Here is a 26,530-nt window from a genome sequence, read left to right on the forward strand (position 1 = left end):
ACTGCCCCTCTGGGGCTCTGTCTGCCCTACTCACTGATTGTCAGGTACGTTGGATCCTCTTGCCTCCCGGGCCTCTACTGTTGGACTCTGAAGACCAAATCGGAAATCCTGGCAGAAGCAGGAGAGCAGAGGACATGTGGCCTTGTGCCCAGCATACTTTCAGCTGTGTTTGCTGAGGGCCAGGCTCCTGCCATGAGTGCTCCCTCCTCTTACCATGGCCCTTCACAAGCAAATGCCTTTGTGCAATGTAACTGGCTGGGAATCTCCAGAAATACAAGATACACTGGCGGGAACCCCCACTGTACTCGAGCAGCTTACAGTGCGTGTTTATGTATTCTGCCCAAGTTATTTTCCAGTCAGTGACAACCTGAGGGCAGGGTTCATGGTGCAGGTACAACACACCCATATTAGAACTGGAAGAACCTTGTAGGCTCCTTATTCCAGTGATCCTCACCTTCTGGTCCTCACTTGTGAGATTTTGAACCCACATCTGGGAAGTATAGTCTGAAAGGGTTCCCTGAGTGATTCTGATGGGCACCCTGGCCAAAAACCTTTGATATGGGCAAACCAACAACCATTCTATAGGAAACCCCGGGAGGTTAAAAAACAGGGACTGGTAGCACAGCTGGATGGTCCCAGGGATGGGACATCTGCCCAGGCCTTCTAACATCTATTCACCCTCCTCACTGCCTTTCCTTCTGGACTTGACTCTGGCAGGGTTGTGCTGGACATAGGTAGCCCCTGACCTTGTCAAGTGCAGAGGCACAAGTGGCCAGCAGTAGAGGTACCTGGGTGGAATGCTGCAGGATGGCTAGCAGCCTCTCCTGGATCCGCCGCAGCAGTTCCATGCCTGTGTTGAGACAGTCAGTCCGCAGGAGGCGCAGGGAAGAGGCCAGGTCTTGGCAGCGCAGCAGGGTCTCCTCTGTAGAGGGACAGGTACAGGGGCTTGATTCCTTTTCTCATTCTCACCCACTCCTTCCACAAACACCTATGGAGCATCTACCAGGTGCCAGGCATGGCTATAGACACTCATGGAGCTTACATGCCAGTAGCAGGGTACAGACCAGGATCAACCCATCAGGTGCACATCTGCCCTTGGCCCCTATAGCATGGACTTTAGACCCAAGGGTGAGAAGCTATGCAGAATGAAAAAGATGGGGACAGAGTGAAGATGAGGGCATAGTGTTACCTGGCTGGTTGGGCATGGATGCTCAGGACTGAGAGGGGCCCCGCTCACCAAGGAGGATCTGCAGGGCATTGGTGTGCAGCTCCAGGCTCTCCGTCTGCTGCTCCACCACATCCATGTACTCTGTGTCCTGGCTGTAGAAGCTGTATACACAGGCATAGGCCAGCACCTAGGGAAGCCCCAGTCAGCATTTGCTGCCTGAGGCCTGGCACTTCTGCCTCCCCACCTATCCTCTCCTCAGTCCCTCCATCCAGATAAGTCAGATAAAAGCACCCAAGCCCACCAGGACCCTTTGGTACACTGTTCCCCCACCACTACCACCTTTCGAGCCTGCTCAAGGCCCCGGCAGGCATCACTGAGGAATGTGAAGGATCTGGGTGGGGGCACCTCATGGATGGCAGAGACTCGGTTCCGTAAGTTCACAGCAAATTCCTGTGTGAGGAAGGTACTCAGCACAGCCTCCCATGCAGTCACTCCAGCCCTCTGGCCTCACCCATCAACCTACCCATTCCCTCCCTGCTCACCCGTGCCTGGTGATGGAAAGTACACCGTTCATTATAGTCCTGAAACCTCTTCTCCTGGCGAGCTGCTTTGCTTACCTGGTGAGAACACGTGGAGAGGGTTGTTGGATGCTTTGGTCCAACAGGATGGAGTTAATAATTAGAACAGCCACCATCCATTGAGGTGCTTCTGCATTGTACACAGGTGATTTTCATTTAAATTAGGGACATGTCATATTATTAATCCCCTCTACAGGTGGGGACTTTGAGGCTTGCCCAGAGCCACACACGACTGCAGTGTCCTGCTCTGCTATGCCCAGGCACCCACTGAGGATGCCCTGTCCTCAGATTCTCTGTGGCCACTTGGGGGTGAGAAGTCTTATTCTGAAGATAAAGGCCCTTGAAAACAAGCCTCCCAGTACAGAATTCCCAGTGTCTGCAGGCCCTAGTGGCTTCTGTCCTCCCCTCCACCGAGTCCCAACTGCAGTCACACTGCTCTAGACACAAAGCCCTTTTAGCCCAGGGCCAGCAGCAGCAGCCCATCGTGATTGTTCTTGGGCCTCTGCCTCCTGGGTGCCCAGCCCCTTACCATGGCAGAGCAGTTGTAATAGTCTTTGTGATTTGGCTTCCAGGACTTGAGGCAGCGCCAGCAGAATCCATGGTTACATTTGGCACAGGTCATGCTATGGAGGAAGCTAGCTTGTCAGAGGGTGCCTGCCTCTGGGCAGGGGTGTGCCAGGACTGCCAAGTGCCTGGACACACCACTGACAATGCCCTGGGCCTTTGGCCTGTCCTTCTGCCTTGTAGTTATCTTCATCTTTCCAAGCCCTGCTGCATGCACCCTTGCTTTTGAATTTGCCCACAGTATAGATTTAAAAGTGAGGAAAGGAAAATGAAGGCCTAGGAAGTCACTCTGGGAGTGCCAAAGTGAGGGGTGATTCATCTTCTGAGCTTTACAACAGGCTTCATTGTCCCTTCCTTACTGCCAGGCCTCCCTGCCCCTCCCTTGCCCTCTCACATCCCAGTGCCCACAGTACCCCCTTCTTACTGCAGGCACCCCTCGTTCTTCTCAATGGGAGCCTGACAGCTGGGACAGCGTTTGGAGATGAGCTTGGCCAGGTGCTTGCTCTGGGCCTCCACACTCATGCCGTCATAGTAACCACCATCATCAACCCACTGAGACATGTGGCCACAGCTGGCAGGGTAGTGTGCCTAGAGCAGAAGGGGGTGATGAGGACACAGCTGAGCCCTGACAGTGTGGCCCTGCTGGTGTGTATTGGGAGAGGGAGGGAGAGGACAAATCACAGAAGGGTGAACATCAATAGGGTTGTAGAGGATGAAGAAGGATAAGTCACATTCTGTGAGGGCAGGGGTGCTGAGCAGGGAAGGAGCGGGAATACTTGATCAGGGGCAGGGTATGGGGAGGGCAGCCACCTCAGGGAAGCTACAGTTGAAGCAGGAGGCCCAGCCGCATTTGGAGCAGGTGGTCCCACAGCCTAGGCCTTGGCGGCAGAGGATGCGGTCGCAGCCCTGGGGGTTGGTGCACCAGGTCAGGTTGGAACAGCTCTCCACATAACCACGCAGAAGGGCCTTCTCATACTGTAGGGCCACAGGTGCCACAAGGTGAGTACATGGTTCTCCAGGATGCCAAACCGCCAGGCTCCTAGCACCCCACAGGTCAATACATTCCTGGAGGCCCTTTGGTTCTGATTGGAGCCTCTCAGACTAGAGGGGATACCTTGGAGATGACCTCTGGTGAGGAGACGATGGCACGTATAAAGGCGCTGGTGGGCTGGGCAGGACAGTCAGCAATGGGGCAGGTGCAGTTCAGCACAAGGTTCTGCTCGATCCGAGTTGTCAGATACTCATTCCAACAAGACTGGGAGGGACAGAAGGAGAGATTGCTAAAAGACAGGTGTCCTTGTAACTGACCTAGCACCCACCCCTTCCCTACCATTTGTAAGGCCGGAGACAGCTATTCCTAGATCTACCTCACAACTGACCCTTATCCTTCTGGTCTCTATGGGTTTTCTTATGCTTGGCACAAATTATAGTTGTCTTTGAGGATGCACAGGCTCAGGCATTAGCCTAATATAATTACTGTTGAGTGGACGTGAAGGAAGGGAGTAAAGAGAACAAGAAAAAGAAGGAGGACCCAAGTTTTAAAAAGGATGGAAAGAGCAGACAGGCCAAAGAGAAAGGAGGCCTGAGCAATGAGTGGCTTTTTCTCTCCTGGGCACTTGTCTCAGAGTTTTCAAGAAACTGTGTTAGGGTGGAGAGTTGGGGGTCTCACCTTACAGCAGTAGTGCTTGCAGCAAAGGGAGGGCAAGTCGTCATTGGGTTCCAGGGGGCTCACACAGACGGGACAGTGATCAGGGCGTGTGGGGGCAGCCTGGGCCGGGGGTACACACAGTCCAGCTGCCAGTAACAGTGGCTCAGGGTCATCACTGTAATTCTGCAATAGTTGTTCGGCACCCCAGTGGGTATGAGCCAAAAGGTGCTGAGCCACATCTGGCTCTAAGTTCAGTGTCTCCTGTACCTGCCGCACTGTCTGCTCCATCAACCCTTCTACTTCCTGGGGGCTCATGGTGCGGCCTGCTGGCAGCTGTAAAGATGCCAGGGCCACCATGGCTTCTGGGCTTGGGGAGAGAAAAGAGACAGCAATCAGTATCTCTGTGCTATTTATCTGACCTATCATCTGAACCCCACCTGATTCAATTCCCCACTTGCACACCATCACTTGGATTTGCCTTACCAGCCTGAGGGTTACAATGCAAACTGTCTGAACAAAGACCTCCACAGAAGGATTGGTAAATGTGGGGCTGGGGCTGGATGTAGCAATGACTGGTAATACTACATGGATCTGATGGGCAGAGGTAAGGATGCTAAACAACCAATAGTGGATGGGAAGATCCACTATAGGTCCCACCCAAAATGCTAGCAGCACCTTTGGTGAGAAAGAGTAGTCTATTTCTTTATTACACAAAGTGTGGCCTATGGACCAGCAGCACAAGTCTCACAGAAAGCGCTGCTGAGCCAGGATCTGCCCTGAGCCCAATCCCAGCTGATGTGTGTGCATGTTTATATTTGAGAAAGATTATTCCAGAGAACTCACTTTACATACCATGCAAATAGCAGGCATGAAAATTAGTGTCATTAACAGTTTCTGATGAACTGGATCTGATGTTGGAAGTTTTAGGGGTGCTGGCCAATTATAAAAGGCTAATTGATAGCAAGTTCTTCAGAACAAACTTTTTTCATATTTCACTGAGCAGAGTGCTTTTCAGCACTCTCTATATTTGCAGAATATTCCATATTTTTTTAGAATGAGAGATATCTATAAAAGGGTTTGAGTGTTTAGGTCCCTTGTGTAAGGGCTGCTTTTAGGAAGACAAGGATGGCAAGACCTCTTACTTAAGGGAATGGTGGTACACAAAGGGAAAATGAAGATTAGCAAAGGGAGGGAAATAATAGAGAAAGGAAATAGGACCAGACACAGAAAGACTGGAAGTGTTTTTACAAAAAAAAAAAAAAAACAAACAACAAACTGGCTTTGGCCCTACAACCCTTCCCACCTCATTACAAAGGGACAGAAGTGGGGGTGGCTACCTTGGCTTGGAGGCCTTGGTACTTTGGTTGCCACAAAAAGGGACATCTGCTTGACCCCGGCAGGGACCCATGGGCTCTGGTGTGGCATACATCAGGATCTGGGGCCGGTCATCACGCCGTTCCACATAGCCCTGGCCCAGGAGATGCAGAATGCAAGAGAGGACATCTGTACTAGTACAGGCTACACCTCCAGCAACAGCACGACCCAGGCTTCCAGGGGGATTTGGGCCCTTCTGCCAGGCCTCCAGCACCTGGACAGAAGAAACAAAGCAAGCAGACTACTTTATTGAGGGGAGCCAGGCTGCCTGAGTTCAATGCCTGGCTCACCACTTATTGGTTGTGTGACTATGGGTAAGTTATTAACTTTCTCATGCCTTATTTTCTTATCTGTCAAACAGGCCAAAATAATAATATTTAGGATCACTGTGAGAACTAAATGACTTAATCATGCACACATTAAACATTCAAGTTTTTTTTCTAACTTCTAACTGTTTGGTCAGGAATAGAAACCCAGTCAGAAATGCTACCCAATGGAAGTCTCATACTGAGAGTGATTTACCTTACCTTGTGAGACCTCTGGCTCCATCCCCCAACCCCAAGCATGACTCCCTGCCTCTCCCAATGGCATGGTCCCCTCTGCCTACCAAACAAACCAGCTGATCAATGTGGAGGCCTTTTTCTCCATGGGCTTTAAGAATACGAACAAGAAGACAGCTCAAGAGGTTCCTCTTCTGTTCCAGGGTTCGGCCCTCATCCTTCTCAACATTCAGGTATGTCTGTGGAGGTATGAGCCACAGGACCTCCTCACTGGGCTGGAGTCCAGGCCTGCGGAGCCGCAGCACACCTGGAAACCAGGTTCTAGTCAGGTTCCCAAGGATAAGGAGGGACACATGAGTAAGGACTAAGAAGACACTACTAGACACTCATTCCCTAGTATACCATTCACCAATCTGAGAGCCCCCCTGCCCCACAGAAGAGACTCAGCTCAGCCCCCACTGACCTACCCCTGTGTGGAAAGTCCTGACCCTCTTGCAGGGTCAAAGGGCCATTCTCAGAGGTGAGGGGCAGAAGTGCCTGGTGTAGTAGCTCAGCAGAGAGGTCAGAATTCTTCAGCAAGGTCTCTATTGATACCTCCTGGTGAGGAGAAACAAGGCCAGTCAGGAGTAAAGGGAAAGGAAGAGAAAAGGAGGGAGGAGTATGGACCTAGAGAGTTTAGTAGGAAAATAGAGACAGGCAGAAGAGAATATTGAGAGGCTAAGGAGCTAAGGCACCTCTATCTGATTGAAATTCAACAGCAGCCACATCTGCACGGTGGACACATGCAGGGTCTGGTCACCAAACTGCAGCTCAGCCCTGCCCAGCCATGTCCACTGCAGTCGCCGATGTGGTCCCATGTCCAGGACTGGGTGGTTCTGACCTAGGAAATTATTGAGGAGAAAGGTGGAGGTAAAGACTAAAGGAAATGAGGGGGTTAGGGTCAGGTTATAAAAGCACAAAATATTTTTCAATCTGAGTTCATAATGATACACATTTTTAAAAGACTTCATTGGGCTTACGTGAGTTTACTAGGGAACCAACAGTTATTATAACTAACTGGTTAAAAAATAAAGGAGGGGGGCTGGGGTTGTGGCTCAGCGGTAGAGCTCTCGCCTGGCATATGCAAGGCCCTGGGTTCGATCTTCAGCACCACATAAAAATAAATAAATAAAATAAAGGTATTGTTTCCAACTACAACTAAAACATAGATAGATAGATAGATAGATAGATAGATAGATAGATAGATAAAGGAGAACAGGTGGGGCTGTAACTTAGTGGCAGATACTTGCCTAGCATGTGTGAGGTACTGGGTTCAATCCTTAGCACCAAATAAAAATAAACAAATAAAATAAAGGCATTCTGTCCATTTACAACTGAAAAAAACTTTTAAAAAAATATGGAACAAGAGGGAAGGATTAAGCCTTCCCTATAAAAACTATACTTTGAGGTAACCAATAATTGATGAGAGTAAGTTTCTCTTTATAGAGAAAACATTCTAGCTAACACATAAAGGAGTGACAAAACTATAGTATCACCATTTCATAATCCCCAATAAAATGACAGACATGAAAATCTCATGAAAAATTACATGTAATATGTAGATGAGATTGATGACATTGAAATCCACTGATCTGTCTTAACATCTCAAAGAGAGACAGTCAGCTAGCTCTAACATGCCTTCTGCTGGAAGGATACAGTGCCACCCTTGATGCTTTCTGGACAAGAAATCGAAGTAGAATCTGATTAATCCTCTACATCTAAATATCAGGTTTCAAGAAATAAAGGAGAGAGAGGAATATGCTAGAAGATACCAGGTGGATGCAGTCAGCAAAAGCCAGCCTGGGGACAACTCTAATTAACAACCAACCAATTTCCTCCAGAAACAATTACAAGGGGGAAAAAAGGGAGGCAGAAACCTATAGATTAAGGGAGTGAGTGATTATTCAACCAAATGCATTATGTGGGCTGCTTGGATCATTAAACTAAATAATCAAACAAAAACAAAAACAAAAAAACTCGAGATAACAAGGGAAATATGAACACTATATATTTAATGGTATTAGAAAATATTTTTAACTTCTAAAGGTAATGATAGTGCCCTTGCTTTTAAAAAGGGAGTCCTTACCTTTCAGATTTGGGGATGGGAGAAAGTAGGTTAGGGGGACTAGATGAAACAAGATTGGCCAAGACTTACAATATACTGGTGGGCTGAAGTTTATTTATTATGTTTGTATATGCTTGAATTTTACTATAATAAAAAAATTGTTTTTTAAATAAGAGTAAAATGACCCATTCTCAGACAAATAAAAACTGGTAAGGTTTTTCTTTTTTCATGGTGCTGGGGATTGAACCCAGGTTTTCTACCAATATTCCCTCAATGCAGAAACTTTTAATGGATGTACTTAAAAAAAAAAAAAAAGACAATTGAGCATAGAAAGACCAAGATGCAAAAAGAATGGTGACTAAAGCAATTGTCATGATGGCAAATGTAAATAACCATTGAATAATGATTAAACTTGGAAATAAAAAAAAAGATAATTTCAAAATACTAAACACCAGTAAAATAGGAGTTAGGATTGGAGTTGAGATTTTTCAAAGGTCCTTTAATTGTTCATAAAAGTGGGAAATCACATTAATTCAAGAAGGTTAAAAATATAAAGGTAGGGGCACTTTACTAGCATGCATGAGGCCCTGGGTTTGATCACCATTATGGCAAAAAATAAAAATGAAAAATAAAGACCAATGCAAAAGTGAATGCATAATTTCTAAAACTGACAGAAAAAAAATTTTAAAAAAAATCTGTCAATCCAAAAGAAGAAAGTAAAAATGCACAAAAACCCAGAATAAATCATATGTACAAAGGTATTCAATTTATTATTACTTTTTAAACATAAGAGTAAATAAAAATATAAAATAAAAGATTAAAGATGTTGTTATTCATAAATAAATAGGCTAGAACTGACAACTCAGAAAAAGAGACTGTTGGGTTGAACAGAAAATAAATTCTAGGTAATTTTTAAGTCATATGTAAAACATAAGGATATGCCAAAGTTAAAATTATACTGGGGAAAATTCTGATGGGAGTAGAATGCTGGCATGACTTTAAAGTTATCTTCTCCCACATACTGCTTGTTAATGGTAACAAGGGAGAAATATTAACTATAAGGTAGAGAACTCAAACAACCTTTTGACCTGGTTGTCAAAATTAACATCACAGGGGGCTGTGATGATACAGCAATTACTTAGCATGAATCAGGCCCTAGGTTTTTTTCAGCACCGAAAAAACAAAAACAATAATAAAATAAAAACTTCAACCGTCAACATTTAAAAAAAATTAACATCATAAACAAAAAGGCAGATAGAAACTGTGTGTCTGGGGATGAAATACCTTGAGAAGAACATAACATCATTTACTTAGTACTCCACCTGGGAATGTATAACCTGAAGTCTAATCATGAGAAAACATACAAATTTAAAATGAGAAACTATTTAAAAAATTTTAAAGGTCTGGTTTATGTGATGGTGCACACCTGAAATCTCAGTTCCTGAGGAGGCTGAGGCCAGCCTAAGTAATTCAGTAAGAAGACAATCTCAAAATATTAAAAAAAAAAAAAGCTGATGGTGTAGCTCAGTGACAGAGCACCTGAGTTCAAGCCCCAGTACCACCACCAAAAAAAAAAAAAAAAAAGTCAATTTCCCAAATGACAAAGAAAGCTGAGGAAATAGTCTAGATTAAAAGAGACTAAAGAGACCTGACAACAAAATATGACAGGTAATCCTAGACTGCATTCTCTCCTGAACAAAAAAAAAAAAAAAAGACATGGAAAATGTTATGGGTCAACTCACAAAACTGGAATATAGATGTTAAATTTATTAATAAATAAACTTATTATGTAGGAGAATACCTTTATTCTTTAGGAAGTATGTACTAAAGTATTTAGGGGCAGAGTTTATGCAATGGCTGCCAAAAACGTGTCTAAAGTATTTAGGGGCAGAGTTTATGCAATGGTTGCCAAAAACGTGTATATGTGTGTGTGGATCACACATAGATAATGTACATGCACATACATACATATACAAGAAAAGCAAATGATAAGAGCAATGTTAATGAAAAGTTCATAAAAGGAAAATTTGGATAAAGGTTACATGGGTTTCTTGAAATTATTTGCAAATTTTAAAAATTTTTAAGTAAAAGAACAACTAAATTGTATACTTAAAAACCATTAAAATGGCAAATGTTATGTTAGCTATATTTTGCCACAATTAAAAAAGAAATCTAGAGCCAGGCACAGTGGTGCTGCCTGTAATCCCAGCAGCTTGGGAGGCTGAAGCAAGAGGATCACGAGTTGGAAGCCAGCCTCAGCAACAGTGAGGCACTTACCAACTCAGTGAAGCCCTGTCTCTAAATAAAACACAAAATAGGGCTGGGGATGTGACTCAGTGGTCAAGTGCTCCCGAGTTCAATCTTCAGTACTAAAAAAAGAGAAAGAAACGTAAAAGATGAAGAACTTCTCTTAGTGCAAAAACAAAACAGTAAAAGGATAGAAAAAAAAAGATACACCAGAAAAACGAGAACCAAAGAATGCTGGTATACAATTAATACGTGAGAAAAATAGACTTTAAGAGAAAAGGCCTTGTTAGAAAAAAGTTCACTTCACAATAATAACAAAGTTTAATTTACCATGAAGACTACATGTACAGAGTCCATTATAGTAGTCACTAGTCACATGTTAACTATTTATATTTAAACTGATTAATAAATTATTCAGTTCCTCAGTTGTGTTAGTAACACTTCAAGTACCTAACAACCATGAATGGCTATCATGTTAAAGAGTGCATGAAAGAACTTTTCCATCATTACAGAAAGTTCTATTATATGGCATGACTAAATGATTTTAAAATGTATCTAATAACATAGCAAAAAATTATATGTATATATATTTTTTGTTATATAAGATATATATTTTTGTTATATAAAATATATATTTATTATATAAATTATATATATTTTTGTTTTGTATATATAACAAAACTGACATGGTTAAGTTTTTAAAATCACTATGATAAGGGTACATTTTAGCAAACCTCTCTCAGTAGATGAAGTAGATAAAAACTAGTAAGGGGCTGGGGTATAGCTCAGTTGGCTGAGTGCTTGCCTTGCATGCACAAGGCCGTGGGTTCAGTCCCCAGAACGGGGGAAAAAAATTAGTAAGATACATAGAATATGTTAACAATTCAATTAACTAATTAACTAGGTCTGTTAAATGAAACATATAGCATCCTATATCCAACAGCTAAGGAACACATTTTTCTTTCCCTTATGTTTTTTTAGTTTTGCAGTACTGAGGATTGAACTGAAGGGTGTTCTATCACTGAGCTACAGCCCTGGCTATCCAGTTTTTGTTTGTTTGAGACAAGGTCTTGATAAATTGCAGAGATTGGTCTCCAACTTGGGATTCTCCTGCCTCAGCTTCCCTATTAGCTAGAATTACAAGTGGGTACCACTGCTCCTGGCTCCACATTTTTCTTAATCATACATGGAACACTTATAAAATCTGGCCATCTATTAGGCCATAAAAGAAGTTTCAATAAATTGCAAAGGTTCAGAATCACAAAAATCATATTCTCTAGCCACAACAGAATGAAGGTAGAACTCTAAAATTTTCAAATATACTTTTAAAAAACTAACAAATCAAAGAAAAAATAATTATAAAAATTAGAAAATTCTTGGAACTAAGCAATAATTAAAAATATTGTATAATGGAAACATGGAAGCTGGGTATGGTGGCACATGCCTGTTATTTCAGCGACTTGGGAGATTGAGACAGGAAAATTGAAAGTTCTAGGCAAGTCTCAGTAACTTAGCCAGGCCTAAGCAAATTAGCATGACCTTGTCTCAAAATAAAAAAATAAAAAGGCTGGGGATGTGACTCAGTGGTTAAATATCTCTGGATTCAATCCTCGGTACCAAAACAAAAAACAAAAAAACAACCTCAAATAAATAAAATAAACAAACATATGGAACACCCCAAATATCTATCAACAGCAGAAAAAATAAATAGATTCAGACAATGGAATATGACTCAGCAATACAAAAGAACAAACTAATGATATAACTGATGATCTGATAATTCTTACAATTACATGTGTGCAAGAAATCAGGTACAACAGAATACATCCTCTATGATTCCATTTGTATGATATGCAAATACAGACCAAAAAAAATCTATGATGATAAGCCAGGCACAGTGGCACATCCTAGTGACTCCTGAGGCTGAGGCAGGAGGATTGCAAGTTTAAGGCCTGTCTCAGAAGAAAAAATAAAAAAGGCTAGGGATGTGGTTCAGCAGTTGAGCACCGATTGGGTTCAATCCCTGCTACCAAAAAAAAAAAAAATCTATGGTGATAAATGGAAGTAAAGGGAAAAAGAATGGTATCTTTTAGGGAGTGATATTGACTATTAAAAAAGGTACACAGAGGGTGAAGCCTTCTGGGATGTTGAAGATGTTCTTTACTTGGGGGAATGTGGTTGTACGTGGGCTAGGAATTCAGTAAGCCTTATAGTTGGTATTTGTACATTTTACTGAATACTAGTTATATTCCAATAAAAAAATATTTTTAAAAAATCCATGGGGTGAAGCAAAAACAATATATATTTTTAAGGACTGAAAACTAAATATATAACTTTAAATTAGAAAAACAAAACAAATTCATAGAAAGTTGAAGGAACCAAGAGCAAAAATTAATGAAGCTACAACCCACACTTTTGTACCCTTTCCTAGGAAACTGCTGAACCTAGAAATTATTTCTTCATGTCTACATATTCCTGTCCCATGATCCTCTCCTTTCCCTCTCTTGCCACCCCAAATAAATCATTCCAATCTCCAGTTTCCTCTCCCTAGCTCCTCACTCTGGCTGTAGAAACTGGAGAAGCAGTCAAGGGCATCACAGAATTCTGTGGGAAGGCACTTTCTGGGATGGTGCAGATAGCAGAGAGGGGAGACAGGCCAGCAGCGTGGTGACAGGACCAGCATGGAAACTGTTGGACTTGGATCTTCCATAAAAATTTCTTTCTCCGCCTCTTCTTCCTCCTCTTCCTCCTGAGGAACAGAAGGATTTCAAGGGTCCATGGGCTCCCTTCTTGACTCTAGTCTTCTCTTGTTTCCTATTCCCCCACTCTTTCCCCTTGCTCTTACCCCCTCTTCTTCTAGTTCCTCCTCATCTTCCTGCTCCAAGAGCAACCTGTCAAGCTGCTGGAGCTGGAAAAGGTGAAACTGGCGCTGTAGCTCCTCTGAGGTGCTCAGGCTCTGTAACATCTGCTGGGGGAGGCGGTTGGGAAAGCAGAGGCCAATCTGCTCCAGCACAGCCCCCTCCAGCCAGGTGGAACCCAAGCTCAGAAGACGGTCTGCCATGTAGTGCCTGCAGCACACACAACATAATCCAGGCCTAAGTGTAGGTGCCAGCACAGTACAGGCCCAGCTTCCCCCTCCAGAAGGCAGGTCCTTCTGTTGCAGCCTGCTCGAGTCACAGGCCCTACTGCTCTTCCTTTCCACCCGCTTTCCATCAATGTATGAACATCTCTATAACTTAACTCTCCTCTCCACTGCCGCCTCCTTCTCCTCCCCTCTAAAACTTAACTCTTTCTCCTCTAGAATCTAAGCCTCCCATCCCCTCCCTCTCCAGACCTGCACTCACTGATAGAAATGCTCAAAAGTAGTGGCCAGCTCCAAGCCAGAAAGGACCATGATGGGTTCCAGGTGTTGCTGAAGCTGCCCCAGCATTTCTACTCCAGGGGATCCACCAAACAGGTTACCCTGGATCTGTTGGTCAAGGTGCCTAGCAAACTGCTCACTCATCTGGGAACAATGGAAAAGGCACTGGGCAAACCATGAATGAGGCAGCAAAGGAGAATATGGAGTGAAAGGAGGTGAAAGAACAGAGTAGAAGGAAACGAACACAAGTTTATGGCTCTGTGGCCTGGGAGGCTGGCAAACTCACGTGAGCAGCAGTGAGAAAGGACTGCTGCAATAGGGCACCAGAGAAACCGCTGCGCAGAGCCAGGGTGAAGGCTGCCCGGGACCCAAACAGCTCGGAACCTGCTCTCTGCAAGTGCTCATAGAGTTTGCAGTAACGAGGCACAAAGTCTGGGGCCCTCCAGGCTGCAGCCAAGAATCTGCTGACCTGAGGAGACAGAGCACGAAATGACATAAGAGGCGCAGCCTGCATCCCCCCAGACTTCAGCTTGCTTCTGCCCACCTGCTCCTGCACTACACTCAACCAGCACTGGGTTATGTTCCTCAGGCTGCTGCTTGGAAGAACTGGTGAGGGCGCAGGGCTCCGATCCCGAACTTTGCTGTTTTTGCTGACTGTGGAGACAGAGGGCAGAAGAAGGGGTTTCACCTCAGCCTCTGGGTGAGCGCAGGGGTCTTGGATACTGATTCTCCTGGAAAGGGCAGTAGTTCCCAGGGGGCTAGAAAGTCAGAGAAGGAAGGAACCAAGATTTTCAGTTCAGCTGGCTACCGATGGGACTCACAGGGCCGTGTCAATGGTTCAGGAGAAGGTCCAGGAGGAGGCTCCGCATGCACCAGCAAGTGGCAAAGGCGACGAACTCGAGATGCAAATGATGCTGCTCGACTCATGGGGATTTGAGAGTTCTCTCTCTGCTCTAAGTACTGATCCAGCAGCCATCCCAGAGAGCTCACACCTTCGGCATCTGAAAGGGCAGGAAGAGGCCGCTTTGGGAAATGAGCGTATAGGTAGTTCAGGGAGAAGGAGAAATTGTACAAAAAGGTTTTGGGGGCAGAACTCTAGTCCACCCCTCAGCAAGGCTTGCTCCAGCAGGCTGGAAGTAGGGTTGAGAGGAAGATTCAAATATCAGAATCTCAGGGAGCAGTCTCCAGAATTGGAAGGAGAAAGGAACAAGGGGGTGACAGGCCTTTGGGGACAAACATAGGAATCAAGATAATCAAGAATATTGACTCAGGTGATTCCTGGGGATAATTATAAGGAGCTGGTTAGCAGGGCCAGGTATTGGGATGGTTACCAGGCAAGGTGATGTTCTGCACTAGGGGGCTGACCAGGGCCTCCCAGCAGGTCTTGCCCAGTGCTTGGGCGGCCTCATCATCAGGGAGGAAGCGATCAGCAAAATTCTGTTCGTGACGCAAAACCCTGTTCAGTCTGGGAACAAATAGTGGAGTTAAGACTAAAGACACTGCTATTCTGGAGATTGAGGCAGGAGGACCGCAAATTCAAGGTCAGCCTGGTGAATTTAGCAAGATCCTGCCTCAAAATAAAAACTAAGAGGCTGGGGTTGTGGCTCAACGAAAGAGCACTTGCCTAGCACAGGCGAGGCCCTAGGTTTGATCCTCAGCAGTACATAAAAATAAATAAAATAAAGGTATTGAGTCCAACTACAACTAAAAATAAATATTAAAAAAAAAACCCAAAACTAAAATGGGGATGCAGCTCAGTAGCAGAGTGCCCCAGTACCAAAAACAAATACAAAAACAAAACAAAACAAGGATTAAAGACACAGGTTTGCCTGAGGCCTACACTCAAATGCAAATTAACACCCAATCTTCCCAAGCTTAGTCCTTTCCCCAGTTCTGCCCTATCAGCACATACTTCTTGCTCATGTCCACTTGTCTCCTCATGTCCTGACTAGTTTTACTTCTCAGACTCCCATGGAAACCTATCTTCTGCCACCTACTTCTTACAGTTTCCTTAACCATCTTCCCTCCTTATACCCCACCCACCTGGGACAGAGCTGGAGAAGGCGCTTGCGGTCCTCTGCTATGTCCCGGCTCCAGGCTTGTGCCCGAATTGTGTAGAAGAGACATGTACGGCGACACAGCTGCTCCCGGAACAGTGGCCAGAAAGTGGGCTTAGGGCCCAGGACCTCCACACCCCGAACCCGGGTGTCGATGCCGCCCTGTATGCAGGTAGACTCATCTGTCACATAAATCACCTGAGCCACTACGTATTACCAAAGTCAGGCCTTATGCCATGAGTTCCACAGAGCTGCTGAGGATACCTCCATACCTCTGGAACTTAATGGTTCGCTGGGTCATCTCCCAAGCAGACCAAAGAGAAACCTTGGCTAAAGCCTTGACCTTTAAATGTTAGGGAACCCAGTCCCTAAAGGGACCCTGTGTTACTTCCTGATCTTCCGCCCCATTCTCTTCCCAGCCCCACCTGCTGGCAGCGCTTTATTCGGATCTGGATGATGGGCCAGAAGCGGTTCAGGTTCTCCAGGAGGGTTACCCGGCTGGCAGAGGGCATCACATTTACCTGGCAGGGCAAAAGAGACCAAGAGAGATAGTTGTCACCTAAAGAAGCAGGGCTGGAAGGACTGCTGACAGCAACCAAGGTGGTTATGGTATGTGCCCTTCACTGAGCCTAGGGAGCCACACAGTTACAAATCCCTAATTCTATTCTTGTTGCTTACAACGTAAGGCCTTTCCAGAAAGGAGGAGGTCATTCCCCAGGGACTGCATCCTTCCCATAGGCCATGGGATAAATAGAAAAATGGGGAGTAAAGTAAGGTGAAGGGGGGCACATGCATCCTCACCATATTGAGCTCCGTGCTGATGCAACTGGTACTATCACCCCCAAATACCACCACCCTGGCTGGCATGTAACTTGAGTCCTCACTGGCCACCAGCAAAGTCAGCTGCCTGAGAGAGGAGAAAGGGGTCAATCAAATCTATTTCACTCTACTATTTCTTTCTCGGGCTCCTGCTCCTTTGCTGGCTCCTAACATATCTTTCTTTCCCAGACCCTCTGCTCTTGCCTTTATACTTCCCCAAAGTGACTTCATTTAAACTCACGGCTTCAATAAAAAATTAATTCAAAAATGACTCCAGATTCACATCTCTAACCCAGTCTGCTCCTGAGTGTTCATGCTGTATACTTAAAACATTTCCATGCCATGTCCCACAGGTACTTCAAATCAGCAAGCTCAAGTAGAACAATCATCTATCCATGTAAACCTGCCCCCTTTCTATTGCTCTCTCCTGTGAAATAAATGGGCCATTTACTGTATCCTCAAACTAGAACACAGACCACTGTCACTATGGACATCTCACTTTCATGGCTTCTACCATCCAATCAAGAGTGAGTGGGGCGGGGTGGGGTGGGGTGGGGTAGGAGTTGTGGCTCAGAGGTAGAGCATGTGTGAGGCACTGGGTTCGATCCTCAGCATCACATAAAATAAAATAAAGATGTTGTGTCCACCTATAACTAAATATTAAAAAAAAAAAAAAGAGTAAGTCCAGTAGACCCCTGATTCATCACCTCCTCTCTATTCCAAGTCCTTCTGCCTAACTGAACACATCAAGCACTCCTTAACTAGACCACTGAAGAAACCTTTCAACTCCTTTTTCCTGGCCTCTAACCCAAACTCCCATAATTGCCTAAATGAGTTTTCTAAATAAAAAGTTTAGTTTTGTCTGTTCTTAAAATTCTTCAATGCCCCCACCAAGTTTCAGAGCAAAATTCAAATAACTTTAGTTCACAAATCTTTCTCATCTGCCTAAGCCTACTCTCCTGGCTTCATATTCTGTCACTATGATAACATACACACTTCATTTCAGGCAAACACAATTACTTAAAGTTCCCCAACACAGCGGTGTTTCTTACTTCCATTTTACACACATGTTGTCCCTCTGCCTGCGACATCCACTGCCCCTTCTTTATCTAGCTAATTTCAACTTCAGGGCTCGGTGTAGCTCAGATGATAGAGCTCTTGCCTAGCATAAGCAAAGCCTTTAGTTTGATTCCCAGAACCACAAAAAACAACAACCCCTCCTCAAACCAAAAAACAAAAACCCAACCAAATAAAACACTCAATTTTAAACCTCAGTTCAGTCAATCCCTCCTTCTAGAAGGAAGCCCCTTGACCCTTCCATCAGCCTCAGGATTCAAGGCACATATAAAGCATGATGTTTTTTGTTCTTTTAGCCTTTTTTTTTTCTTTTTAAAGATGGGGTCTTACTATGTTGTCCAGGCTGGCCTTGAACTCCTGGGCTCTAACAATCCTATCACCTCAGTTCCACAAGCAGCTGGGATGTTAGGCTTGCCACCTGCCCAGCCCATGTTTTTTCTTTACTGTACACTCTACTTTTTTTGTGTGTGTATGGTACTGGGAAATAAACCCAGGGCCTTGTGCATGTGAGGCAAGCACTCTACCAGCTGAGCTATATCCCCAGCTCTGATTTTCTAACCTGACTCCCCAGCTAGACCGTGAGTTCCCTGATACAACCATATCTTATTGTCCTTGTATCCCCAGACCCTTGTACAGTGCCATGTACAGATGCTTGGCATTAAACAAATGACTCCAGCAAGAGTAGATAAATCAGTTACTGATATCCCTCAACACTAGTCACAGGGAGGTGACATCTATAACTGTTGGGGTATAGTAGGTTACAATGCTTAGCAAGCAAGAAGTATCTATACACAGAACCAAGGTAGTCAGTCTATCTTTTCACTGCTACTCATCTGTCATATAAATCATCTGAGCCACTATGTATTACCAAAGTCAGGCCTTATGTCATGAGTTCCACAGAGCTGCTGAGGATACATCCATACCTCTGGAACTTAACAGTTTGCTGGGTCATCTCCCAAGCAGACCAAAGAGAAACCTTGGCTGAAGCCTTGACCTTTAAATGTATGTATAGCCCTCAGTGATGGGAGTTATATGTAGAATTCTATGTGGATGCTCTGGAATATATATATATATAAGGGTCTATCAAAATATCTGTATGCATGAACATGCACGCAAATGGGTGTGTTCATACCTAATAAGAACACCACGGTGCATGTGCAAAGTGATGTAGTGGGAGCCAGTGCTGCCATTGGACTCCCAGTAGGTCTTGGGGTTGCGGTCCATCAGCTTACTGGCCCGGTGTGGATTGGAGGACACCTCCACCTTCTCCCAGCACTTGTCTTCCTTCACTTCCACACTGGAGCCTGGGGACCAGTGGTAAGGGGTAGAAGCCACACCTGGTTAGTTGACACAGAAATAAGGAAAGGGAGCAGGAAGGGAAGGAAAGAGTAAATGTTGGGTGGGAGTCAGGAGAAAGCAGAGGGAGGCACTAACCCTGGCAGAGATGCCTGAGGAACACATCAAAGAAGGGAATATTGATGGGTTGGTGGGTTCGTCTGTGGTCTTCAATTTGACCCAACACCATCTGTAGTGAGAATATCACAGAGGGAGGGAGACAGAAAGTAAAGAACATTAGAGAAACATGTATAGAGAAAGAGTCAAGGAGCAACAGAATACCCAACCCCTTTCTCCCTACATTTTGATAGGACCATGTGAGGTAAAGGTTAGGGAACAAGTATTCCAGATTTGCTGCCACTTCTGCCACACAGGGATCCCAGAGAAGCACACATGGAGTGCCTTTCCCTTGCTCTGGCTTACCTTCTCTCAGCTCTATATGCATAAGCCCTTCCTCACCTGAATGCAGCCAGCCAAGATACTGGAGGTGAGGTTGCTATAGAGCTGGGCGTACTTCTCACACTCTGTCACCAGGTCCCGCAGCTCAGAGGCCAACAGCAGTTGAGCTGAGTGCTTGTCTAGAGCTTTGGAGAGGGCCTCTTTTGCTCCCAGGCAGCAGAGAACTACAGCATAGTCCTTATGCATCGAAGCCAGGCGATGCAGGAAGCAGGTTAGCTCCTGAACAATCTGACCCAAAAGCCAATGGATTAGTTTTTAGGAAATGAAGATCAGGGCAAGTAAGGATTGAGGGCTGGGTCCAGTAAATTAAGAGTGATGGCTAACATTTTGGAGAAACCTGAAATCCCAGAGAAAGGACAGGGCCAAGGACAGAACAGAACACTGGGTGCTGGGCCTCCAGAGTGAGCTGGCAATGGCAGAGCTTGGGCAGTTTCCCAGGTTTATTCCTGCCAGGACCCAGCTATCCCAAGAACCAACTATGGTGCCTGAGCCTCACTCCACATACACAAACCCTGACAAGTGAACAGCAAGGGCTATTTGGATGGGTGAATATGAGCTTTTCCAAAACCAAGAATCTAGAATCCAGGTGCAGCCACAAGGTTAATACTCTAAAGATGCCAGTTCCAAAGACCCTTCAATGCTATTAGCCTTCCTCTCCCCAACACCATCCCAGGGCCTGCAGACATGGTCAGAATGGATCTGCTATGCCTTGAGCCTCAAGAGGTGAATGGTACCCCAGATGTTGCCTTTCTCTTCCCCACTCCTGCCAAGGCTCTGGTACCTCAGAATCACTGCTGGGTCCACTCAAGCAGTTGAGGCAGGGCTCCAAGACCTCATGCCAGGGGAGGGCCATTGCTTCAGGGTAATCCAACAGGCGGGTCATGACCCTGTGAGGGGATGGAAACAAGTGAAGTCTCTGCAGTCTCTCTCATCCCTGCAGTGCATGGGTGCCTGGACAGACTTCTCACCTCAGCACTGTCAGGAGCACAGTCTTGTTGGGCCCAGGGGCATCCAGAGTTCGCAGCAACAGGAGGAAGGGCTGGGTCTCCTGCTGAAGGCGCTTGAGGAGGGGCCTCACAGCGCCCCCTGGGCTGCCCTCATGGCACAACATATGCTCCAAGTCCAGGAGTAGTTCTGCAGATGGGCCCCCCGCTAGGGATCGAATCAATAGCTCAGGGGACCCATCCTGGCCCTGGGCACTGGGGGTTTCCAATGCTGTAGTCAAAACATGCCAGATGGGGGAAAATGTTTATGAAGAGGAGTCTTATAAGTTCATCAAACTGAGATACAGGAAGGTACAGAAAATCACCTCCAAATTTTCTTCCCATATCAAGGATGTCTACAGTTTTTACCAAACTAAGAAAGATTTGGTTTTTTTCTGTTCCCAAATACAGACATATCTACATCTAAAAATAAATCTAGTATAGCAAAACATTGTCAAGTTAAACACAGTTTTAATCTCATAGACATTAAGCAATAATCACGTAATGATTATGAATAGTTAATATTGTCTAGCCACAATGTCTAGCATTATGGCTTTAGGTTTATAGACTAATAGATATATAGTGCTTATTTTGATATCTGCCCATACTTCTGGGTTTTCACCTGTTTTTTTTTTCAATTTTTTTTTTTTTGGTGTAGTTGGACACAATACTTTTATTTTATTTATTTATTTATTTTTATGTGCTGCTGAGGATCAAACCCAGCGCCTTGCACATGCTAGGCGAGTGCTCTACCTCTGAGACACAACCCCAGCCCTCACCTGTTTTTTAAACATAAGTTTTTTGTACCACCAATATTTCATGTTTCTAGTCACAAATTTTCCATACCGTAAATTGCAATTCCTCTACAGAAGCTTTCCTACATGCCATTTCAATACATTTTCTACTTTCCAATAAGATACACCAAACCTAGACAAAACTGGCTAGATTCCCTGTCTGTTTAAAGCCATTCACAGAAGGCAATTTCTTTGCACTTATTCTAGAATATCCTACCCTTGGTCAGGAAGTTCTACTGAAGCACCAAAACCCTCACTCATTTCCTGAAGATAGCTCAGATCATTCTAGTAAGAACTGGTTTGTAAATCTTAGCTTTTCTGGCCATTGGCTGGCACTGTATGATTCCTCAGCAGAACAACTTCCCTCCACAATGGTACCTGTATGCTCAGGACTACCCGGTGGCTCAGAGTAGCGATTGAGAAGCATCATGAGGATGGTGCGTGTGGTAGGCATGGGTTCTACTCCTGGTGCTACCCCTGAATGCCTGAACAAGGTGTCTCTCAGCTCTCGGGTTATGATCTGGTCCCCCAGAGTGTGGTGGTTACACAAAAGCATGTTGAGCAGAAGCAGGCCATTTCTCACTGCAGAGGAACACCTGAAAGAGGGAGGTGATCCAGAAAGAAATTGATAGTAAATGAAACTGAAGCAGCAAAGCAAGTGCAGAGGGCCCTGCAGTTGAGGGGGCTCTTATCCCTCTGAGGCAGGACTTTTGGCACCCTGACCTGAGGCTATTCCTCTCAGTCCCATGAATGAAGAGCAGGGTCTCTCTGCTTTCTCTGGGAATCTCCCTACCCCAACAACTTAGTGTCTCTCATAAGGACATTCAGGGAGGGCCACCATCACTTAATTCGGAGGTGATAATGTAAGAGGAATTTCTGTGGAGCGCACAAGCCTGGGACAGAGTAGTGGGGTTTGAGACTTAACAGAAATCTGAAGTTTGGAGGGTAATGTTCTCACCCCTCAGTGTTCAGCATCAGGATCACAGCTGCAGGGACGGTAAGCAGTAGGCTCTCAGAGCCTGGGCGTGTGGCTGAATCAATGCTGGCAAAGATCTCTCTGGTCATCTGGGCATCAAACAAAGGCTGAATGGAATCTCGACCAGCAACAAAAGTGGGGATCTCTGAGGAGCTAGAAACAGCCAGCATCTTCAGCACCTGCAAGGGGGATGTGGAAGCAGAGTTAGGAGTAGACAAAGTCACTATAAAGCAATGGGAAGATAGGGGTCAGCATTCTAGATCTCAAACTTTGGGGTAGCTGAACTATTTGCAAATAGGTAGTGTAGGAGGTGAAAATGGAAGATGTAGTAATAGAATATCAAATGCTAAGGAGGAAGGGAGGAGAAAGGGAAGGAGGAATAAAAAAGAAAACAAACCAAACAATCTAATATCTGATGGTAATATCAGACCACCATTTCTCTCTGCCTCTACACTCTCAGCTCCAAGGCTACAAGAGTGGTCTGGTCACCCACTCCTGAATCACCCCACTCAGGATGGTACCTTTTCACCCTTTCGCAGCCTCACCTGTCTTCAGAGGCTTTCCTTGAATTCCTCTTCCATTTCAAGTGACCACTCCTTCCTTTGCAAAACCTCTCTTCCCTGAGTCCTGTGACTTCATAGCCTCCTGGTTTTTCTACTCTTTGTTGTTCTTTTGTCTGGTCCTCAAGCACTGAAGTTCCTTGACCCCTTTCTCTTTTTGTGTTCCCTCCCTAAACAACTTCATCTACTCATTACCATCTATATACCTTCCAAACCTATGTCCCCTGGCCTTAGCCAGTATCCAGCCCTTCTTGACAATGCTACTTGGTTATCTTACCAGCAGAGTAGTTGGAATTATAGGAAAAGAAAAATATAGCATGAAAACTTATTTGCTGGTACTACAGAAAAAAATTAATTTTAAATGAGCACTACATCATCAAAGTACAGAACCTCTCTGCTGGTAAAAGTACTGACTCTCTAGAAACAACCCACTAAGGATGGACAAAGCTAGAACTAATTCTCAAGAGGACCCATGTAAGGCCTGAGTCCACCAAGCCACCTGGTAATGAGGTCATCTCCCTTTGATTACCCCACTCTGACCCAATTAGATAAATTCTATAGACCTCAAATTATAAACAAGATGATGAGATTTTATTATGGGCAAGAGTTTTAATTTAAATGTAAATGTTGTATTTTGGCCATGAAATTTGAGAGGATCAAAGAATTCTTTGAGCACATGTGGCCAACTCTATGAATGCCTGGCAGCTGTTGGAAGAAGAAGAAATTCGTTGATCCCATAAAGGAAAGAGCCTCCTGCCCTCTCCCAGACAGCATGCTCTAAGAGGACATGTCCTCCCATCCATGCTGTTCTCATTATACTATTAGAATCCATTCTCAGAACTGCTCTGGTTGAAGTCTACCTGTCCCCCAAAGAGACCATCAGGCTATACAGAGCCCACACTTCCCAACCCACCCTACCAGCCAACACTTCTGTCTTGAGTAGTCAGGAAGTCAATCTTTTGTAAGATACCCTGAACAAGGACTTCCCTTTCCTATTCTCTGCAGCTGGTGGGGTGGGCAGAGTTTGTTTCCCAAATCTGGTGAGGGAATATTTTCTGGGTAAGAGTATCACTCAGATAAAAGGGTAAAAAAATCCTTTTAGTTTAATTGTCCCATTTAAAATGTTAGCCTTTAACCAGACATTCAACACAACTAAAAACTCAACTCCTGAACTTCTCCTTCCCCTTACCTCCTTTTCTTGCAACATTCTTTAAATTGGTAAGCAGCCACTTTATGTACTCTGCTGTTCAATTTTAAGCCTGAGCATCATTCTTTTTTAAAATTTTCTCCACGTTTTGTTTTGGTGCATTATAGTTGTACATAATAGTGGGATTTGTGGTTACATATTAGTACACACACACAATACAATTTGGTCACTGTCCCTCCCCAGCACTTCCTTCTCCCACCCCCTGGTCCCTTTTTTCTATTCTAATTGATCTCCCTTTGCTTTTCATGAGCTCACTCCCCACCTTTCTCTTTCTTCTCTAGCTTTCATAAATGAGCGAAAACATGAGCCTTGACCTTGAGAGTTTGGCTTATTTCACTTAACATATGGTCTCAAGTTCCATCCATTTTCCTGCAAATGACATAATTTCATTTTTCTTTATGGCTGAGTAAAATTCCATTGTGTACATTTTCTTCATCCACTCATTCAATAATGGACACTTAGGCTGGTTCCATAGTTTGGCTATTGTGAATTGTGCTACTATAAACATGGATATGCATGTATCACTACAGTATACTGATTTTAATTCTTTAGAATACCAAGGAGTGGTATAGCTGGGTTCATATGGTAGTTCCATGCCTAGTTTTTTGAGGAACCTCTATTCTGATTTCCATGGTGGTTATACTAATTTACAATCTCACCAACAGTGTAAACATGTTCCTTTTTCTCCACATCCTCTCCAGAAAAGACTTTTGTTTTATTCTTGATGACTGATATGAGATGAAATCTCAGTGTGGTTTTAATTTGCATTTCTTTAATTGCTAATGATATTGATGAACATTTTTTTCATGTATTTGTTGGCCATTTATATTTCTTCTTTTGAGAAGTTAAAAGAGAAGTATCTGTTTAATTCATTTGTCCATTTATTTTTTTGTATTATTTTTTTTTAGTTTTTAATATATTCTAGATATAAATCTTCTGCCAAAAGAGTAGCTAGCAAAGATTTTCTCCTTTTGTAGGTTCTCTGTTCAAATTCATAATTGTTTTCCTTTGCTGCACAGAAGCTTTTTAATTTGATGCCATTCCATTAATTAATTCTTGGCATTATTTCCCAAGCTTTAGGAGTCATGTGCCTATAACCTGAGCATCAGGTTATAAAAACTGCCTTCCCCTTTTCTTCAAACATGCAATCTCCAAGACTGTCCTGATTGCAATCTTAAATCCATGTGTGTGTTTTCTTTCATTCTAATGTCTACACCTTAAATACCTCCAATGTCAGAAGTTCCCCAATCTGCCTGTCCTGCCCATTGCTCTTTCCCACAGGGCCCAGTGCACTCACCGCCAGCCCTGCCTGTTGTACCAAGACAGAAGTCTTATATTCTTGCATGCAAACCAGCACAGCGTAGATGCCACCCTCTCTGGCAAAGAGTGGGCGCCACTCATGCTTGGTCATGAGCAGGTAAAGGAGGCGGAGAGCCAGCACCACCACCATCTTCTCTCCCACCTGATTGGTCAGCAACTCCACCAGCGTCTTCACTAGCTTCTCTCTGAGAAAAGACGAGACACTGGGGCTCCCCATCCCAAGGAATCTTTCCTGACTTTCACCATCTGACTCCCTGCCCAACCCCATCCATTAAGATCCTGCCTGTCCCCCTCCCAAACCTGTTCTCCTTGCCCTCCCCATCACTACTTCCTTCCCTCTGCAGACTACCTCTGGTAGAGAGCAAAATGGCTACAAACTGGCCCAGCTTTCCAAATGAATCTACAGATTCAATATAATTCTATCAAAATGCCTTAAAAATTATAGGTAGATTCAGACAGAGCAAGAGAAAATATGTAATAATAATCAAGAAATGTTTGGAAGGACTATAGATGTAGCTCAATGGTAGAGCATTTGTCTAGAATTCTTGAGGCTCTGGCTTTGATTCCTAGCACCTCAAAAATACAAAAAGAAATGTTTGGAAAAAAAAAATAATGATAGAGGGGTTGGGGTTGTGGCTCAGAGGTAGAGCATTTGCATAGCATGTATGAGGCACTGGGTTCAATTTTGTGCATTGTATATAAATAAATGAATAAAATAAAGGTCCATCAACATCTGAAAAAAAATTAAATAAATGATAAACTGTCTAAAGTTATCCAAATATAACTAGAAAGACATACTAATTAAAACTATAGGCTAGGGATATAGCTCAGTTGGTAGAGTGCTTACCTCACATGCACAAGGTCCTGGGTTCTAATCCTTAGCACCATATTAAAAAAAAAAAAAAATCTGCCCTCAGGGAGAAATCAGCAACACACTGAAGGCAATAAATGAAGAAACAAACAAACAAACTCACTCACTCTAAAACAGGGTAGCCAAACAGATCAATAGATGACAAGAGAGATAACAGTGACATCTCAGCCAAGTGAGGACAGAATGGAATACTTCAAAACTGATACTGGGCTGGGGATGTAGCTCCATGGTAAGAGAATGTGTGCTAAATATACATGAGACCCTAGGTTCAATCTCCAACACAAAACAATACCCGAAAACAAAAAATGTGAGGTTGATACACTTGAACTTGAATTGAAGTCCTACTTTACACCATTTATTAAAAAAAAAAAAACTGAAAATGGATTTTAAAATGAATGTAAAAAACAAAAATCATAGATCATTTTAGAAAATATTTTTCTAGGAAAAAAAAAAGAAAATATTTTTCTAGGGCTGGAGTTGTGGCTCAGTGGCAGAGCACTTGCCTAGCATGTGTGAGACACTGGGTTC

General features: G+C 44.1%; 1 protein-coding gene across 3 annotated transcripts in view; it reads right to left on the bottom strand.

Annotated features, from left to right (window-relative positions):
* Cul9 (cullin 9) overlaps positions 1-26,530 on the bottom strand; it is a 36,158-nt gene that overhangs the window by 408 nt on the left and 9,220 nt on the right. The window contains exons 9-40 of one of the 3 annotated variants that reach the window (XM_027950379.2): positions 25,109-25,316; positions 22,027-22,223; positions 21,447-21,664; positions 20,260-20,506; positions 20,073-20,178; positions 19,292-19,519; positions 18,932-19,022; positions 18,630-18,801; positions 16,403-16,508; positions 16,027-16,122; positions 15,588-15,763; positions 14,876-15,009; positions 14,366-14,545; positions 14,089-14,198; positions 13,831-14,013; positions 13,528-13,688; positions 13,029-13,251; positions 12,743-12,932; positions 6,567-6,712; positions 6,300-6,429; positions 5,940-6,139; positions 5,296-5,546; positions 3,980-4,325; positions 3,425-3,565; positions 3,121-3,285; positions 2,735-2,898; positions 2,276-2,369; positions 1,711-1,785; positions 1,508-1,618; positions 1,238-1,355; positions 789-922; positions 35-108 (exon numbers count right to left, since the gene is read on the bottom strand). In XM_027950379.2, coding sequence (XP_027806180.1) covers positions 35-108; positions 789-922; positions 1,238-1,355; positions 1,508-1,618; positions 1,711-1,785; positions 2,276-2,369; positions 2,735-2,898; positions 3,121-3,285; positions 3,425-3,565; positions 3,980-4,325; positions 5,296-5,546; positions 5,940-6,139; positions 6,300-6,429; positions 6,567-6,712; positions 12,743-12,932; positions 13,029-13,251; positions 13,528-13,688; positions 13,831-14,013; positions 14,089-14,198; positions 14,366-14,545; positions 14,876-15,009; positions 15,588-15,763; positions 16,027-16,122; positions 16,403-16,508; positions 18,630-18,801; positions 18,932-19,022; positions 19,292-19,519; positions 20,073-20,178; positions 20,260-20,506; positions 21,447-21,664; positions 22,027-22,223; positions 25,109-25,316 — 5,175 coding nt within the window. Of the gene's footprint in view, positions 1-34; positions 109-788; positions 923-1,237; positions 1,356-1,507; positions 1,619-1,710; positions 1,786-2,275; positions 2,370-2,734; positions 2,899-3,120; positions 3,286-3,424; positions 3,566-3,979; positions 4,326-5,295; positions 5,547-5,939; positions 6,154-6,295; positions 6,430-6,566; positions 6,713-12,742; positions 12,933-13,028; positions 13,252-13,527; positions 13,689-13,830; positions 14,199-14,365; positions 14,546-14,875; positions 15,010-15,587; positions 15,764-16,026; positions 16,123-16,402; positions 16,509-18,629; positions 18,802-18,931; positions 19,023-19,291; positions 19,520-20,072; positions 20,179-20,259; positions 20,507-21,446; positions 21,665-22,026; positions 22,224-25,108; positions 25,317-26,530 lie in introns of all 3 variants that reach the window. The other 2 variants (XM_027950378.2, XM_071613367.1) reach the window with 2 other exon arrangements.

The sequence above is a fragment of the Marmota flaviventris genome, chromosome 6 (genome assembly GCF_047511675.1).
Source record: "Marmota flaviventris isolate mMarFla1 chromosome 6, mMarFla1.hap1, whole genome shotgun sequence".
Lineage (NCBI taxonomy): Eukaryota > Metazoa > Chordata > Mammalia > Rodentia > Sciuridae > Marmota > Marmota flaviventris.